We start from the raw sequence: 18,507 nt of genomic DNA on the forward strand, positions 1-18,507 counted from the left end.
TTTTCATTCTCCACTGTGGATCGCGGGGATTGAACTCAGACTCACAAGGCGTATGTGGCAAGCACTTTTACCCACTGACCTGTTTTTTTTGAGCCCAGAAAGGAAGTGGGTTTTAAAGCAACATAACTTATGTCTAAAGTTTGTACACTAAGGGGTTCTGACTGATTTCAGGAAGCCTTCTGCTACAAACTGAGTAGCCTCGCTTTACGTTTTCATCAGTGCTTGTAACTGCCACCCCAAAACTGACCTTTCCTGACAGAGATATGATCTGAATTTCTGTTTCTAGCCATGCTATCGATGAGAACAGCACCTAGGCCCAGTGAAATGGCATGGTTGGCAAAGATTTTTGCTGCCAAACCTGAAACCACACGACTGAGGGGCAGCACTGACTCCCAGAAGTTGTCCTCCTCACTCTGCACATGTGCTGTGGCATTCACGCACCACCCCCCATGCACACAAAATAAAAAGATCCACTATACAAAAAAATGGCATTTGTCTCACACTCAGGAGCCAGAGGCAGGGGGATCTCTGTGAGTTCGAGGTCAGCCTGGTCTACAGAACTAGTTCTAAGACAGTCAAGGCTACGTAGAGAAATCCTGTCTCAAAAACAAACAAACAAACAATAGTGGGGAAGTTCTTTGATACCACACTTGATCAGTTGGTCAGACTGTAACAGACTGATGCCTGAAAAGCCATCTGGTAGAGTGTATTAATGTTTCCTTTGGGTTCATCTAACAAAAGTATTGTTAAATTTACTGTAAAATTCAAAGTATTTCCAGTTTCCCTATCCTTTCCAGGGTTGCTGCAGGTCTGGGGTTAGGGAGGAGTGAATGGCTGTTTTTCTCTAGTTGTTACTCTTGCCCGGGCACAGGGCACTCACCAGCAAGCAGTGACACAGAGCGTGAAAATGTTGCTGATTTGTCTCCAGCTCATCCCAGTCCAGCTTCCAGCAGCTTGTGGGTCTGAGGATGAAGGGGAGTCCGTAGGTCAGGGACTCACAGATCCCACTGGATTTTAGAGCCCTGGAAAAGAAAGCTTCTTAGTGGTGCCAGGACCTCTGACCACACCCAGCTCTGATCTAGGACTGTCTTGGGGGAGCTGATGAATCAGGGTGTGTAATTTAGAATGTGTGGTCAGTAGCACGGAATCTGGCACGCGGGAAGTTCTCAGAGCTCAACAGCCTTCGCCCGGGGCCCTATAGTATGAGCTGAAGGGAGCAAAGTCGGGCTTTCCCATTGTTCTGCCTGAGAGTTGGATCCCCTGAAGCAGCACTTAGAGGAATAGTAGGGTTGAAATAGACCTGGATATACTTTGTCCCTGAAAGGCTCATTCCCATACTAACCCCATGGCTTTTGGCAAGTGCACTGGGTGGCTGAACGCCTTTGCATCAATCTTGCTTTTCTCTGCACACAGAGCCCATGTTTCCAATTCCTGCCTATATCTCCAAGTGTTCTGTGGTAGCAAGTCTACATCTACCCCTCTGGCTGCCACTTGCTGAGGAGCCCAACCTTACTTTTTTTTTTTTTTTTTTTTTTGTGACATGCTTGTAACTGCCTGACTGCCAAGATAGACCCTGAATCTCTGCACTTCCAAGCCATGGGATTAAGAAGAATAAAGAAGAACGTTGAGGCCTTTTCAAAGCATACTTGATCACTTGCAGCTTGTACGGAGAGTCTGGAGACAGGGAAGCCATCTGGTAGAGTGTGCTGATGTCTCCTTTGGGATCATCTGTCCTCAATGTGCCATCGGCTGTCCCAGGAAGCAGGGATGGGCTGAGAAATCGCTCGTGGAGGTCACATTTCAGGCACACTACAATCAAAGGAGAGTTAGAGAAGAGGCTGGGTTACAAGTTATCTCAGGCTGCTATTAAGAGGCAAGTTCACTTTTGCTAGGCAGTCCAGGGTTAGAAGGAGGCAGAGGGATGGGAAGAAGAAGGCACGCTTGGTTGGAGGAGGAGAAGCAGATCTGCCCCCTCTGCTCCAGCTTTTGCTCCTCACTGTTTTCTTAGCCTCTGAGCTGGGCACGATCTTCCTTGGCTTTACAGCTGGGCTCATTGTCTCAGAGCAAGAGGTCTGGTTTGTCTTTCATTTCAGGAAAGACGTGTCCTTGCTGGAGCAGCTAACACTTGTTAAGTCTCGAACCTGGGATAATCCACAGAGGCCCTTGGGGAATCTTGCCTCTGCTTCCCTGAGGCTTATCAGATGAAGGAAGAGCAGGAAAGCAGAACTCAGATAGTCAGCTGACTGCTACTGTTTCTCTCTGGGCTCTTCTAGGGGGCGTTCAGGACTATGGGAGGAACAAGTTCCTGAAATAGCAGCTTATGTTTAATGTCTGGAAGGAACTGAGTATTGGACCTTCAAGGCCTCAGCGCACAGCAGTGGCATTAGATATCAGGAGTGCGTGGACTGGTACTGAGCTATGCTGTTCTCAGGGTCTGGCACTCTATTAAGCTTTTGATTTCTTTTCTTTTAAACTTTTTTCTTTTTTTATAATTTATTTTTGTGTTCACTGGTGTTTTACCTGCGTGTGTGTCTGGGTGAGGGGGTAAGAGGCCCTGGAAATGGAGTTACAGACAGGTGTGAGATGCCATGTGGGTGCTGGGAATTGAACTTGGGTCCTGTGGAAGAGCAGCCAGTGCTTTTAACTGCTGAGTCATCTCTCCAGCCCCCAACACCATTCCTCCCCCCCCCCCCAGCCTTTGAGAGAGGCTCTCCTGCAGCTCAGACTGACTTCTGACTTGCTCCATAGCTGAAGATGACCTTGAACTCCTGCCCCTTCTGCCTTTACCTCACAGGTGCTGTGGTTTCAGGTGTGTATTACTGTTCCTGCTCCTGGTTGTGTTAGGTTTCTACGCCAGCAATTACCTTCAGGTGCCAAACGATTTGTTGCTCTAAGCCTGAGTCCTTGATGCTACAAAGCATATATATATATATATATAGCAGAAGCAAACTTCAATGGCATACATCTATGAGCATGTTATCTAACTAAATCTGTCATGTTCTAATTTTAAAACCAAATAAAACAATGTCAAAGTAACCTGGGGAAAATGGAGTGGGTGATAGATTCAGGTGGATTTCCCGGGCCCAGTTTATAAGATGTAGACTTCAATTCACCTACATTGAACCCAGGAGGAACTCTGTCTAGGAATGTGGCTCCCTTCATTTCTTCTCTGCCCGACTCTCCATTACTGGTCACTGGGATTTAGGATTGGGAAGCTTTGTCCATCTGGACGAAAGTCTCATTGGTAGCAGTAGGAAAAACCCTAAGAGGTAACTACAGTCTGATCTTTATTGTAGTTGTTTATAATCTCCATGGGCCTCATCACTCTGGAGAAGACCTAATTTCTCCAGACTCCATTCCAGTTGTGCCTGACATCTGGATTCCAGTGTAGCAGTAGAGATAAAACAGTCTGCAGGAGTTCCTGGCCTTTGAGGGTCCCAGCTCCACTAGAGAACGGTGAGTCACTGTCCCTTTTGTTTAGAGTAGCCTAAACACCAGGTGGGTAAGTGGTAGAAGACAAAGGTAGAAGTTCTGGAGGTAGATAGACCTGTGTTTGATGAGCATATTCCTGACAAGAATTGTCAAGTGTACAAATAGAGATTTCTGGTCCCAAGACGAAGGGGCCCTGGAATCGCTTTTCTATGAAGCCCGAGGAAAGTGTTTAATTCTTTGTCTTACTTTCCTCATGTGTAAAAACAGGTATAGTATTATATTTGGTTTGTAGGCAGATTTTTCACACACTAAGACAGATCTTTAGATCTTTAGATCTGTCTTACAATTGCTATTGGCCAGGCGGACAATCTTAGGACTTATATTCTCCCAGGAACGATAACATTATTCTATGTCCTGTTTAATTGACAGCGCTCCCATTCTTATTTGTATAAAAACAGTGGTATGTCTTATCATTGACAGTGTCTTAGATCTGGTGATATATTCAGTGACAGCATTTGCCTGATGGTGCTGTGTAAAGCAGAATGGGATTAGGCAAGAAAAGAAGTTAGTATGGCGGGGGAAAAGCACAGAGATGTCAAACACAAGCTGGCTTCTGTGTACAGTTGCCGGCCACTTTTAATTGAGTGAAGTGAATTAGTGGATTCCAGAGGGTGAGATAGAGAGGGATTGGTAGGAGCAGCTTGGGACACAATACGAAGGAGGCCCTGGGAAGACATTTTACAGGCAAAGGAAAGACAGATTATGATATCATCAAGTTAAGCCATCCAAGGTATTTTAGGCCCTAGGTGCTATAAAAGAAAAATTCCTTATTTAGTGTATATTTGAGTGTGTGTGTGTGTGTGTGTGTGTGTGTGTGTGTGTATGTATGTATGTATGTATGTATGTATGGCATGGAACATATGTGTAGACCAATGAACAACCTGTGGGAATCTGTTCTTCCATAACATAGGACCTGGGGATTGAATTCCAGTTGTCAGGCTTAGTGGCAAGTGCCTTTATCCACTGAGCCATCTTGCTGGTCCCAAGCCCTAGGTTTAAATGGAGAAAGAAGCAAAATCTGATAGGTGTCCCTGGAAAGAGGGGAAGCATCCTTCCTATTTAATTATACTTTCAGAGGGCTTTTCCCCATCCTGAAAAAGCAATAGTCATGGCAGAGTTCTATTACCGTAGGAGAAGAGATTTCAAACAGACTGCTAACTGGGGTTGGAGAGATGGCTCAGCAGTGCAATGGCAGAAGAAGGTGTCAGGTGCCCTGGAGCTGGGGTTCCAGGAGGTTGTGAGCTGCCACGTGGGTGCTGGGAACTGATTCTAGGTCCTCCACAAGAGTAGCCAGTGCCTTTAGCCACTGAGCCGTCTCCCCAGACCCCTGAGAAGATTTTTATTTACTGTTATTATTCTTACCAAGGCAGCGTTGATATTATCAAGGTAAAAGTCTCTTGGATTATAGTACCAACAATACCTACCACATTAAGAGCGAGAATATTGAGGACAGTGCACGATTCAGTATATCCTGCTATGGTGCAGCGAATATCTTATCACTGAGGCATCGAGGACTTTGCCTCTATAACTACTTGGCTCTCGCTGGCTGGAATGGTCACCATTTAGAGCCTTTCTCTTTAAAGCCAAGCTGTCACTAGACAGTGTCACCCAGTCCTCCTCCAACCCATAGGCCTCAAATGATCTGTATTGTGAGGACTCCCCAGAGTCATCTAGACTTGTAATCTTAGACAAGGAGAGACTTCGCCTACAGAACCTATCTTTACAGGGTTGTGTACTTGGATTATCCTTGGCTGTGGAAGAAGGAGGAAGGCTCTGTGGAGCAAGAAGAAGATGGATGTGTTCTCGGTCAGTTTCACTGTTATGCAGCCAGGCTTTGAAGAAGACCTCCATGCTGACGACATTGTTGTCAAGAGTCTGAAGGACAATGTCAGCTTCCAGGAGAGCACTCTCTGCAGAAGGAGAAAGGAGAATGGTGGTTAAGGGGGTCTCTTTGTTTGTGTGTGTGTGGGGGGGTGAGGCTGGAAAGATGACCGACTGTAAGAATATTTTCTGCTCTTGCAGAGGACCTGCGTTCAATCCCTGGCACCTGTGCCAGGTGGCGCACAGCTGCCTGCAACTCCAGCTTCTGGAATCTGATGCTCTCTCTTCTAAACTCCTAGCCCCTGTACTCACATAATTAAAAATAAAAATAAGTCTTTATAATTATTTAAATACAGATTTATTTTAATTAAAATTATTTCTGTGTTGGGGCTGGAGAGATGGCTCAGCTGTTGAGAGCACTGTGCTTACGGAGGATCCGGGTTTGATTCCCAGCACCCACACGGTGGCTCAAAACTGTCTGTAATTCAAGTCCCAGGAGATCCAACACCCTCTTTGAACCTCAGCAGGCACCAGACATGCATGTGGTACACATATATGCATGCAGGCAAAATGATCATACGTGTAAAATAATAAAATAAATCTTGAAAAGGATAAAAATTGTTGTGTTTGGGTGTTTGGTCTGCATATAAGTTTGTGCACCACAAACGTGCCTGACACCCACAGAGGGCAGAAGAGGGTATCAGATGCCTCAGAACTGGAGGCATAGATGGCAGAAGATCAGATGCCTTAGAACTGGAGGTAGAGATGGCAGAAGAGGGTATCAGATGTCCTGAAACTGGAGGTATAGACAGCAGAAGAGGGTATTGGATGCCTTGGAACTGGACTAGCGGTATAGACAGCTGCTGTGAGCTATCTTGAGGGTGCCTGGAATTGAATTTAGCAGAGTACTCTTAACTGCTGAGTCATTTCTCTACCCACTTATTTTCATTTTTTTAAATTACGTGTCTCTGTGTGTGTGTCTGCATGTAGGTATGTGCATGTAAATGCAGGTGTCTGTTGCACTCAGAAGAGGGTGTCAGATTCCCCTGAGCTGGAGTTACAGATGGCTATGAGCTATCTGTGTGCTGGAAACCTCTGCTATGAGCTATCTGTGTGCTGGGAACCTCTGAGAGCACAGCAAGTACTAAACCATTTCTTCATCCCAATTATTATTATTGTTGTTGTTGTTGTTATTATTTTTGAGACAGGGTTTAACTGTGTATCCCTGGCTGTCCTTGGTCTCACTACATAGATCAGGATGGTCTTGAACTATTGGGATCTACCTGCCTCTACTTCTCAAGTGCTGGTATTAAAAGCATGCACCACCACACCCAGCTAAGTGTTAATTTTTTTCTATTTTTTTCTTTTTATTATTGTTATTATTATTATTAAAAATTTCCACCTCCTCCCATTTCCCTTCAAGGTGAGCATCCAAACAGACTAGGCTCCCACAAAGCCAGTACGTGCAGTAGGATCAAAACCCAGCTAAGTGTTTAATTTTTAACTAAACATTTTTTTCCAAGATAGAGTCCTGCTGGGCGGTGGTGGCGCACGCCTTTAATCCCAGCACTTGGGAGGTAGAGGCAGGCGGATCTCTGTGAGTTCGAGACCAGCCTGGTCTACAAGAGCTAGTTCCAGGACAGGCTCCAAAGCCACAGAGAAACCCTGTCTCGAAAAACAAAACAAAACAAAAAAGCAAACCAAGATAGAGTCCTGCTATGCAGCTCTGGCTGACCCAGCACTCACTGTGTAGAGCAGGCCTTGAACCTACCACAAGCCTCCTACCTTTGTTTCTCAGTTGCTGGGATTACAAACATGAACCGTTACACACATCTAAGTTTGTAATTATAAATTTTGAAAAGTATGAGCTTTAAGTATACCTGTCTTCTGACACATCAATTGTACGTCTCAATATCTGTCCTAGACACATTCTTGAAGCATACACAAGAGACATATAAAAAGACATCAGGCACAACATTGTCATACCAACAATCAAACTCCAAACAGGAAGCAAATCTAATGTCTAACAATAGAGGAATGTTTAAACAAATTACAAAATTACAACACACTCAAACTGGTGTGTACTATGTAACTGTTAGAAATTTAAAGATAAATATACCAACATGGGATCTAGAAGGGAGTAATGAAGGAAGTTGTAGGGCAGATATGATCCCATTTGTATAAACATAAAACTACCTGTATAAGTGCACACATGCGTATGTACAAGTACTTTATAAAAGTCTGGAAGGCTGCCATCCAACTGTTAGTTCTTAGACACATTCCCTTTTCATTCACACGCCTTCATTCTCTATATTTTTATGGGGGGGGATAGGGGGAGTTAAGACAGGGTTTCTCTGTAGCCTGTCCTGGAACTAGCTCTTGTAGACCAGACTGGCTTCAAACTCACAGAAATCCGCCTGTCTCTGCCTCCTGAGGGCTGGGATTAAAGGTGTGTGCCACTACTGTCTGGCTTCTACATTTAATCTAATTGTGTATTTCTGTTATAAAATACCCCAAAGGTCTGCAGAGATGACTCAGCAGTTAAGAATGCTTGTTGTTCTTGCAAAGGACCAGAGTTCAGTTCCAGCACTCACACTGGGCAACTCGCAAACACCTGAAACTCTAGCTCTAAGGGATCCAATGTCCTCTTCTGGCATCCATGGGCACTTGCACAAACATGGCATGTGTACATACATATACACACACACCCCAAATAAATAAAATATATCTTTTTAAAAAACACTAAAAATATTAAAGCGATGGAAAATTAAATTAACCCGCATAACAATGCAGGTTTAGTTATTAGTAAGGGACTAATTTTGTGTTGTCATTTATATATTTAGTTATTACCTCTTAAGATGAATCTGAACATCTAAAAGGAAAAGGATGAACCGCTGTATTGCTTTACCTTATGATATAGATTACAGAGTTAGCTGTAGGCAAACTGTCTCACAAGTGTGTTTGGCATGAAGAGAGGGGACTGTCTGGAGTGATGAGTGGCTTTGGGTAGGTGGGTTGACAGGCTTTCCTGGGTACTTCTGACTTCAACCAGATCTACCTCTGGTGCTGGGATCTGGTTCTGTAGATAACTGTTGTCAGGGAAAGTCAAACAGAAAAATCTGCGGGAAGAGTTGAGGAGAAACCCTGAGGGGCTTGCTGAGATACAAAGGGCCTAAGAAAAGCCAGTGGCTCAAATGAATTAACTTCTGTGTATGACTCATGAATGCCGGGCGGTTTATTTCTAGAGCGACATTCCTGAGGACAAGTTGGTAGAGGTGGCAGACTCCCCGCCATGAGAACAAAGAAGGTTCAGTCCAAGGTGCTGGCTCCACACAGGCAGTGCAGGGCGTTAGATGACTTCACATCTCGTTCAAGGACAGGGAGAGCAAGTACAGCTTTTTCTTTTTTCTGGTCAGCATGATTAACTCTGCTAAATAGTTCTGCAAATTCATTCACTACTAGCTGTTTCATTCACTCCATCGTGAGCACACAGCTCTCTGTCCCCAATGGAATTTTAAAAGCTGCATTAGTCTTGAACATTCATTCTCAATTACCCATCTGTACCATTGTGTTTTATGGTACTATGATAATAAGTACAATGATATTGAGTAATTAAAACTATAACTTTAACATAGAATGCTGAAGCCACAGAAAAACAGTTCCTTTAAGAAAAAAAGAATGGGCCAGGCGGTGGCGCATGCCTTTAATCCCAGCACTCGGGAGGTAGAGGCAGGCGGATCTCTGTGAGTTCGAGACCAGCCTGGTCTACAAGAGCTAGTTCCAGGACAGGCTCCAAAACCACAGAGAAACTCTGTCTCAAAAAACCAAAAAAAAAAAAAAAAAAGGAAAAAAGGAATGGGACTGGAGAGATGGCTCAGAGGTTAAGAACACTGACTGTGCTTCCAGAGGTCCTGAGTTCAATTCCCAGCAACCATATAGTGGCTCACAACCATCTACAATGAGATCTGGTGTCCTCTTCTGGCCTGCAGTCATACATGGAGGTAGAACACTGTGTACATAATAAATAAAATGTTTAAAAAAAAAAAAGAAAAAAGGAATGAAGTTGGATGTGTTGGTTCATGGTTTACCCAGTACACAGGAGGCAGAGGTAGGTGGATCTCTAGAAGTTCGAAGCCATCCTGTTTTACTTAGAGACTTCCAGGCCAGGCAGAGAAACACAGTGAAACCATATCTTAAAAAAAAAAAAAAAAAAAAAAAAAAGGAGAAATGTTTCCTTTAACAGCAAATACGCTAAGACTAGAACAAAACAAAACACAAGCATGATCCCCTGCACAAGGATGATGTGCAAAATTGTGAGACTTTGCAGTAGCTCTATTGTTGGTCTTGCAGCTTGGAGGATGGATATAGACACTGGAGGGAGAGAAGACTCACCAGAAATGGAACACAGATAAAGCAGCAAGGATGTGGGGACCTACACCTAAGCGTGGCTTCTACATTTGTACCAGTGGCAGAGATGTGGGTGTCATCTCTGTTCTTGTGAACTATGGCAGCTACAATTTTTTCTCTAAAATATCCTAGCTTTTCCATTAGTTCTGAACTAAATGTCTGAAAGGGTGCTGGCAAAAGATGCTCAGAATGACCAGTCCTTGAACATGGCACCTCTACAATGGAAAATGCCATGTCATCAAATGAGCCAAGCAGTCAGTCTTCCCCAGAGTGTGCATTGTTTGTGTTTCTAACTTTTCAAAAATTTAACTAATTTATTTTTATGAGAATAAGTATTTTGTCTGCACGCATATCTGGGGCCAAGTATGTGGAGTATCCACAGAGGCCAAAAAATGGCATTGGGTCCCCTGGAGCTGGATTTCCAGATGGTTGTGAGGCACCTTGTGGGTGATGGGAATTGCTGGGAATCAAACCTGAGTCCTCTGGAAGAGTAGCCTGTGTTTGTAACTGCGGAGCCATCTCTCCAACCCCATTTTTTCTTTCTCCCTTTCTCTCTTTCTCTTCTTCTTTCTTGTTTCTCTCTCTCTTTCACTTTCTTTTAGTTTTTTTGAGATAAGGTTTCTCTGTGTGACAGTCCTGGCATCCTGGAACTCCCTCTGCAGACCAGCCTGTCCTCAAACTCACAGATCCACCTGCCTCTGCCTCCTGAGTGCTGGGATTAAAGACGTGTGTCACCAGTGCCCAGCTCCACACCCCATTTCTAATTTCTTAACCTAAACATTCGGGGAATAGCAACAGCAGAATGTTTCCTTTGAAGGAATTCTCATGTTGTCTTCACAGCGGTGCTGCGCTTCTGGTTTGAGTCTTCATTTCGCTGCCTCAGGAGGAGTGGCATCCTTTCAGGGACAAGAAACAGATGGTTCCTCTGATGATGGCCGTTCTTCCAAAGGATTCAGGGTTGATTCTATTGTAACCTACTCATCTTGAAGCGCTTAGTATGACCCTTCACTCCTCAGGGATCCCACACTCCTCTTCCTCTGTGATGGCCCAGGCTGTTCCTCCTCATTGCCACCTGTTGACACCTTATTTTTCAAGATCAAGTTCAAATGCCACCTGCTACACGTTCTGATCTGTTTGTAGGTGGTGCTGGCAGGTCATATAGTTCATTTCACATTCTATGCTGTCACTGTGGTGATTTGGGAACACATTTGATCATCCCCCATTTAAACGTAGGCTTCTTTTCACGGACATCCTCCCCATCCCCCAGCTCAGGGCCTTGGCCAGAGCTGGAGCTGAGCAAAGCCTGTTGTTCCCTTTGCTTTTCCTGTGTCTCTTCTGCTTCAGCTAAGTTTGTCTCCTCGTCACATGACTTCCTTCCTTCCTTAGGGCTTTTATTACTCCATTAATCCATGGTGTGCGGCTCCTCCAGCATTTGACTCAGAACTTTGTCCAGGAGCTATGTTTAAATATCTTCTTTTGTCTGCTTTAATTAGCATCTTCTGGGTGTTTGTGGGCTCATTTCTACGCTGTTAATCATACTCGTTATTTCTTCCGCAGGATCTCTCTTCCTGAGCGTATGAAAGGCTGTGAGATTTAGTGGATAGAGCAGGGCTCGAATTGTGCCGTGCATATTGTTAGTTGTGTGTTCTTGGGTGGAGTGGGGACTCGAACCTATTTCCTACTTATCATGAAACACTACAGTGTGAGATGTTTGTGAACAGCATGCAGTAGGTACAACTCCTTCCTTCTCCTCCTCCCCTTCCCTCTCCCTGACACTCTGAGAAGAAACAGGGTCTCCTGCGGCCCAGGTTGGTATCACACGGTTCTGTAGCCAGGGATGATCCTGAACGTCCCATCTTCCTATTTTCACTTTCTGGGTGTGGGATGATAAGGACTGGCTATATCCAGTTTATGCGCTGCCTAGGGCCAAGCCCAGGGCTTTGTGTGTGTAAGATAAGCATGCCAGTAACCAAGCCACGTGCCCAGCCCTTTTCCTCTTCTCTCATCTATGGAACGGTTCACTCTCACAGGCCAAAAAAAAAAAAAAAAAAAAAACCAACAAAAAAAAACCAAAAAACTTTTATTTTTTCTTGGTCATCATTCTTGGCTTCTATTGCGGTGTTACTCATAAATATAACTAGATGTGCTAGACCTGGGAGTTGGAAAGGAAATATTGCCCTTAGCTGCTGGAGAGCAGCTCCCACATTGGCTGGAAGGCAGGGCACTGTGTGTCTGATGAAACAGGCTCCCTAGATTGGGTGCTCCGGTGAAACTACAGCTAAGTGTTCCGGTGGCCTCGCCTGAGTCATTGTGTCCCCAGGAGGCCGCATTCATATTCTATGTATGGACTTATTCTGCCCTCTAGTGGCTACAAGCCATGGCAGCCTTCATTGAGCCCTCCGAAGTGTGTTGTTTATGGGATTCTCTAATGTGTACCAGATGACTGGGTTCTTCTTGACATAAAATGTCTAAGTCCTCAGGCGGCTCCAGCGAAAGGGAACTCCCAGACCGTCCTGCATCTCATACCCACTCCCTCAAAAGCCCAGAGACTAGCCCTGTTCTACCAACGGCCCTGTGGTGGCCTGCCTTTGGGAATCCTGGGTGAGAGCCCTCTGGAATTGCATGCGGTGTCATCTGTATGTGTAAAGGTGCATTTGGGTTGGGTAGGGGAAGAGGACAGGCACTTAACTTTTACCAGATTCTCAGAAAGTCTCTGTGAGCCTGAAGGTACCAGTCAAGATTTATTACTCTTATTACTTGTATACGTGGGGCTACGTGCTTGTAAATGATGGTGCCTGTGGAGGCCAGAGGCACTAGGTCCCCTGAGTCTGGAATTGTGTGCAGTTATGAGTCACTTGATGTGGGTCCTGGGAATTGAATCCCGTCCTCTGCAAGGGCTTGACACTTTTAACCAGCAAGCCATATTTCTAGTCCCTGAAGCTCTCTCTTTAAATGTATTTGTTTATTTGGGGTGTGTGTATATGTCTGTGCACACACATGTGCATATGTGTGGAGGTCAGAGGACACTTGCAGGAGTCATTTCTCTCCTTCCACCATGTGGGTCTTGGAGGTCAAGCTCAGGTCATCAGGCTTAGCGACAACCACTAAGCCATCTCCCTAGTCCCCCAATTTCTTGTTCTTTGGTTCGTGTGTTTTAAGGGAACACAAATGGGGACTGTCCGTTAGGAGGAGCAGTCTTCGGAATATTTCTTGACAGTTAAGCTTGCATTGGGTTTTGGGACGCTAGCCAGACAAGCGCATACATATGCTGCTTGCACCAAGCCTGCTTCCTTATCCTCTCCTGTGCCGCCAGGACTAGCCTAGTGCCTGGCATACAGCAGGGTTCAGTAAATGCTTCAATGAACAGAAGGAATGAATTCTATCCAGGCTGCTGAATAGTTTCTCTGTGACCTCTGGCCAGTCACAGCTCTGTAACTTCAACTCTTACATCTGTGTGATGGTTTGAATGGGATGTCCATACAGTCTCGGGCATTTGAATACCTGGTCCTCAGTTAGTGGCATTATTTGTGGAGAATTAGGAAATGTGGCATTGCTGGAGGAAGTGTGTGGCTGGGAGTGGGTCTGAAGAGCTTAAGGCCTGGCTCAACTGCCGCTTTGTCTTCTTTGCTTTGTGTTTGTGTTTGAAGATGTGAGCTTTTCTGCTGCTGCTGTCGTGCCTAGTGTCTGCTGCCTGGTGCCTGCTGCCATGCCTGGTGCCTGGTGCCATGCCTGGTGCCTGCTGTCGTGCCTGGTGCCATGCCTGGTGCCTGCTGCCGTGCCTGCTGCCATGCCTGCTGCCTGCTGCCATGCCTGCTGCCATGCCTGCTGCCTGCTGCCATGCCTGCTGCCATGCCTGGTGCCTGCTGCCATGCCTGGTGCCATGCCTGGTGTCTGCTGCCGTGCCTGGTGCCATGCCTGCTGCCATGCCTGGTGTCTGCTGCCATGCCTGCTGCCTGGTGCCAGGCTGTCCCCACCATTTTGAACTCTGCCCTCTCTGCAACCATAAGTCAAGACAGCTCTTCCTTCTCTAAGTTGTCTTGGTCATGGTGGTCCACCACAGCGACAGGAAGGTAACTGATGCTATGAGCTGGAAGTGATAGCGATGCCCAGGCTGAGCACCCGCTGAACAGAAAGGAAGGACCCCAGACACCAGGAAGCACGGCAGACTTTAAAGCACCATGCAGCTCCAGGCATAAAGATTAAAACGTTGCCTCTCAGAAGTCTACCAAGATGAGAACATTTTAGACACTAAAAGCCTTGTCATTTCTTTTTCTTTTTTTTTCGTGTGTGCTGAAAATGTCAATGAAGTATATCATCCAAATTGGAAGAAAAATATTTTAACTATAGTTCTCAATGGTCCTGTTTTCATTTTATTAAAAAAGTGAAGCCCCTATGTAAAATAGGTTGCTTAGTGGTTATTGAGATACGATGAAGCCTAAAGTATTATTTGGAACCGAAGAGGGCTCAGTTGGTAAAGTCTTGCTTCACAAGCACGAGGACCTGGGTTTAATCTCTAGATTCTACATACAAATGTTGGGGCGTGGCGGTGTGCGTCTGCAGTTCAAGCACCGGGGAGGTGGGGCAGGAGGGCAGCTGGTGTTCACTGGACAGCAGTTTAGTCTAGCTGGTGAACCTCAGAGCCACGGGAGACTCTGTCCCAAAGGAGGGTGACACCCGAGATGGTGTCCTGACTTCCACATGCATATCCCCCCATATCAATAAAACATAAAAACAGTTAGATAAAGTATTATTTGGCTTGGTAAACACTAGTCTTAGAAGATATTTAAAACTCTTCCATGGTGGCACATGCCGGTGACTTCAGCATTAGGGAGACTGAGGCAGAATTGCTGTGAATTTGTCTGTGGGATAGGTACCAAGTACTAGAGCTGTTGGATCCATAAAGAGACCCTGTTTCAAAACCAAAAGTCTTTTATTACCCCGGCAGACATTAATTTACTTGTTATACAACTTAAAAATATTTATTGTAACCTGATATTCAAAGATTTAAAGCTGACTGGGAAGTAGTGGTTTTATGGGCACTGTGGTCAGAGAGGACAAGGAAGGGTGGATGAAGACAGGGCTAGGAAGACATTCAATCTGATGGCATGGCCCCACAGCAAAGCATTCCTCCTTTGAACACTTAACATTTTATTTATCGATTATCATTATTTGTGTGTGCAAACAGGCACACACGGCTGCACGTGTATCAGGGCACGAGTGTGGAGGTCAGAGCACCTTAGGGAGTCAGTGCTCTAATTTCACGTGAAATCCAGGGATTGGACTCGGGGCATTGGGCTTGCATAGTGAGCTGAGTGGAGTAAGAAGGAGTTGGAAAGTTCTCTGAAACGAAGCACATCCCAAAACATGTGTACACACGCACACCTAGACTGCATGACTGTGACTCTGTGCACGTTTGCATCACTGGGGGAAGATTTTCAGAATACTGCATTCGTGAAAGAGGAACTGGGGACTCAAAGGTCAGCCCATACAAACTTTAAAAGATATTTACAAATTCCCCTCCAAAAGAGTTGTAGCACTGTGTTTCGGTATCAGTTCCCCTGTGTTATAAATCCCAGTGCTTTCCCCTAGTTTTCCAGTTGTCCTTTGATAGCACTGTGCCTTCTTATCATGTCAACAATATTAATTAAAAATTACATTTATTTATCTGTCTGTTTATCGGTGTGTGTGCATGGTGTAGGTGTATGATGGTGTGCATGTTGTAGTCTGATGGCAAGAGTCAGTTCTCCTCTAGAGATTGGACTAAGGTACGGAGCCCGGGTCTTTGGGCTTGGCAGTAAGTACCTTTACTTGCTGAGACAACTCACTGTCTTAGATTTTAATTAAAAACATTTATTCCTTTATTTCTGTGTGTGGGAGTGTATGTATGTGTGCACAGGTATGTGTCCCCACGCTTGCATGTGTGGAGGCCAGAGGTCAATTTCAATGTCTTCCTCTATGGCTCTCCACCTTATTTCTGAGATAGTTTCTCTCTGAACACGGAGCTCACTGTTTTGGTAGACGGCCTGGCCAGTTAGCCACTAGGATCCTCCTGCCTCCACCCACCAGTTCTGGAATTACAGGAGGTGTTGCGGTGTCTGGCCCTTTAATATGAATGCTGGAAGTCAAACTCTGGTCCTCACGTTTGCGTAGCAAGCTCTTTATCCTTTAGCCATTTCCCAGTCCAAACCTCGAGGAAGAAAAGAGGTGAGCCAGGTTCTCGGGAAAGTGAGGAGGATGGCCACCAGAAGAGAGAGCCCAAGAGCACCGAATGGTGGGCCTAAGCACAGTCCAAGGCCCTATCTGCCCTTGCCCTACACATATGGGGCAAATGGAACACAGCTTAGAGTTTAGGCTAAAGAATGGGACTGAGGCCAGGCGTGGTGGCACACACCTTTAATCCCAGCACTCGAGAGGCAGGCAGGTCTCTGAGTTCAAGGTCAGTCTAGTCTACATAGTGAGTTCCACAGCTGCCAGAGTTACCTAATGAGAGACCCTGTCTCAAATAACATCAACAAGCAAAACAAATAGGGAAAGAATGGGACTGGGAATTTGAGTGCTCACTGCAGGACCAACGTGTGGCAGTCTGAGGCTAACAAAGTTAATTGTCTGACAAAACGAACAAAAACCGCTCCAAAACAACACAATAGAACCTAAAATCTCTATATCATAGCATTCACAAAATAAAATCAAAATATTTTTGGCATATAGAGAAAGAAACCATGGCTCAGTCTCAATGGAAAACACAGATCACAGATGCAAACCCTAACATGATAAAGATGTTGCATCTACCAGATAAGGACTTCGTACTAGCATAACTGAAATAATTCTATGTTCACAAAAAACGAATAGAAATGTAAGATATGTCGGTAGAGAAACAGAAACAATAAAAGGTAGACAAACGAAGCTTTTGGACTTAAAAATACAATATCTAATCAAAAATAATCACATGGGCTTAAAAGCAGGACATGAAATGAAAGAGGAAGGAGTGACTGAAAGAGTGACTTAGGGACCTGAAGAGACAAAATTGAACAAAATAAATAAACAGGGGCGAGGACACAGCACAGCTGGCAGAGGGCTTGCTTAGTTTGCACAGTCTTGGGTTCTGTTTCCAGGACTATGAAATCAGATGAGAGCACACACCACTTTAACATGTGGGTAACTGGAGCCCTAGAAGGAGAGAAGGGCTATAGCACAAGTATTCGAAGAAATAATGGTGGAAAACTTTTCAACTTAGGTTACAGATTTAAGTGAATAGGTTTGGTAAGGTGTGGTGGCGCACACCTTTAACTTCAGCACTTGGGAGGCAGAGGCAGATGGGTCTCTGTGAGTTTGGGGCCAGTCTGGTCAACAAATTGAGTTCTAGGCCAGTCAAGGTTACACAGTGAGACCCTGTCTTAAAAAGGAAAATAAAGCGTATAGACTCAAGTACTTTTTCCTGGAGCCTCCTCACTGGTCAGCTGTGTATATTTCCTTCCCACTCAGCAGCATCAGAAACACACCGAGAAACACAGCCAAGTGAATGATGAATGCCGGATTTGTGCTTTCTGTGCGAAACACGGGGGCCACAAAAGTTGCTGCCGATGCTCTGGTGAAGAGTGGAAGGGCTATGTGGTCCGAGTCAGTGGTGGGAGAGGAAAGCAAGGTTTTCCCATGAAGCAAGGCATCTTGAGCCCCATGGCAGAGCGCACCTGCTGATGAGTGAGTGAGTGGCATCTCTCATATGGAGAGCTGCAGAGAGGAAGCACAAGTCTGTCTGATACGGTGGAGGCCAATCTGAGTTCTCAGTTTGATCACAGTAAAAAAAAAAAGTGAGAGAAGGATATTCCTAGACCGACTGATACTACTGTTTCTCAGCAGTTGCAGCCCCCAAAGACTAGCAGAATCATGAAGCTGCTGCTCAGTCTCTCTAAAGAGGATGATGTCTGCCAATAAGCTGTCAGAAAGTCCTTAAGCAAAGAAGGCAAGCCCGGAACCAAAGTACCCAAGGTTCAGAGTCTTGTCACTCCACTCATCCTGCAACACAGGTGCTAAAATATTGCTCTGAAGAAACAATGCATTAAGAGAAACAAAGAGGAGGCTGCAGAATATGCTAAGCTTTTGTCCAAGAGAATGAAGGAAGCCAAAGGAAAATGCCAAGAACAGAACGTGAAAAGATGTCGGCTGTCCTGACTGAGAGCTTCTATTTTTGAATCTAGGCAAAAATAAGTTTTAAAGAGTAACAAATAAATGATCAGATCTTGAAAATAATATGATTCAAGAGGCTAGTGAACTCTAGACAAGATAAATGAGGAGAAATCTATGCTTAGTTATGTTATTATCAAGCTGCCGAATGCAAACATAAAGACGAATTTCATGAAAGCAGCCAGAAAAGTGATCCTTTCCAGATAGCCAAAAATGATTTAAGGGCTGTCACTTTTAGATAGAAACCAGGGGAGGCCAGAAGACAGTGAAATATCTTTAAATTACTGCAGCAGCCCGGGCAATCTATAATTGTATGTATGAGTCAAATATACTTCAAGAATGAAAGTGGAAGAAACATTTTAATGACAATGAGGAGAATCATCACTACCAGAACCATGCTATATAAAATACCAAGGCTCTTCGAGGGAAGGGAAACTTAGATATACATCTAGTAAAGAATGAGGAGCTTTAGAAGAGGCAACAATAGATGGGTAAAATGGAGGATCCAGGATTTAAGACTAGGGGCTGGAGAGACAGCTCAGCAGTTAAGAGCAATTCCCAGAACACACATGTCAGCTCACAGCCATCTGCCACTCCAGTCCCAGG

At 45.0% G+C, this 18,507-nt stretch overlaps 1 protein-coding gene and 1 long non-coding RNA gene across 2 annotated transcripts in view; one reads left to right on the forward strand and one right to left on the reverse strand.

Annotated features, from left to right (window-relative positions):
- The window catches only part of M1ap (meiosis 1 associated protein), an 83,215-nt gene that overhangs the window by 24,330 nt on the left and 40,378 nt on the right, over positions 1–18,507 (reverse strand). Inside the window, exons 5-7 of the mRNA XM_057776476.1 lie at positions 5,229–5,402; positions 1,647–1,809; positions 881–1,022 (exon numbers count right to left, since the gene is read on the reverse strand). Of these exons, the coding sequence (XP_057632459.1) occupies positions 881–1,022; positions 1,647–1,809; positions 5,229–5,402 (479 nt within the window). The remainder of the gene's footprint in view (positions 1–880; positions 1,023–1,646; positions 1,810–5,228; positions 5,403–18,507) is intronic.
- On the forward strand, positions 2,752–5,458 carry LOC130878491 (uncharacterized). The gene is made up of 3 exons (XR_009057443.1): positions 2,752–2,809; positions 3,297–3,456; positions 5,219–5,458. It is a non-coding gene; the product is annotated as an uncharacterized LOC130878491 (long non-coding RNA).

The sequence above is a fragment of the Chionomys nivalis genome, chromosome 1, assembly GCF_950005125.1.
Source record: "Chionomys nivalis chromosome 1, mChiNiv1.1, whole genome shotgun sequence".
In the NCBI taxonomy this organism is placed as follows: domain Eukaryota; kingdom Metazoa; phylum Chordata; class Mammalia; order Rodentia; family Cricetidae; genus Chionomys; species Chionomys nivalis.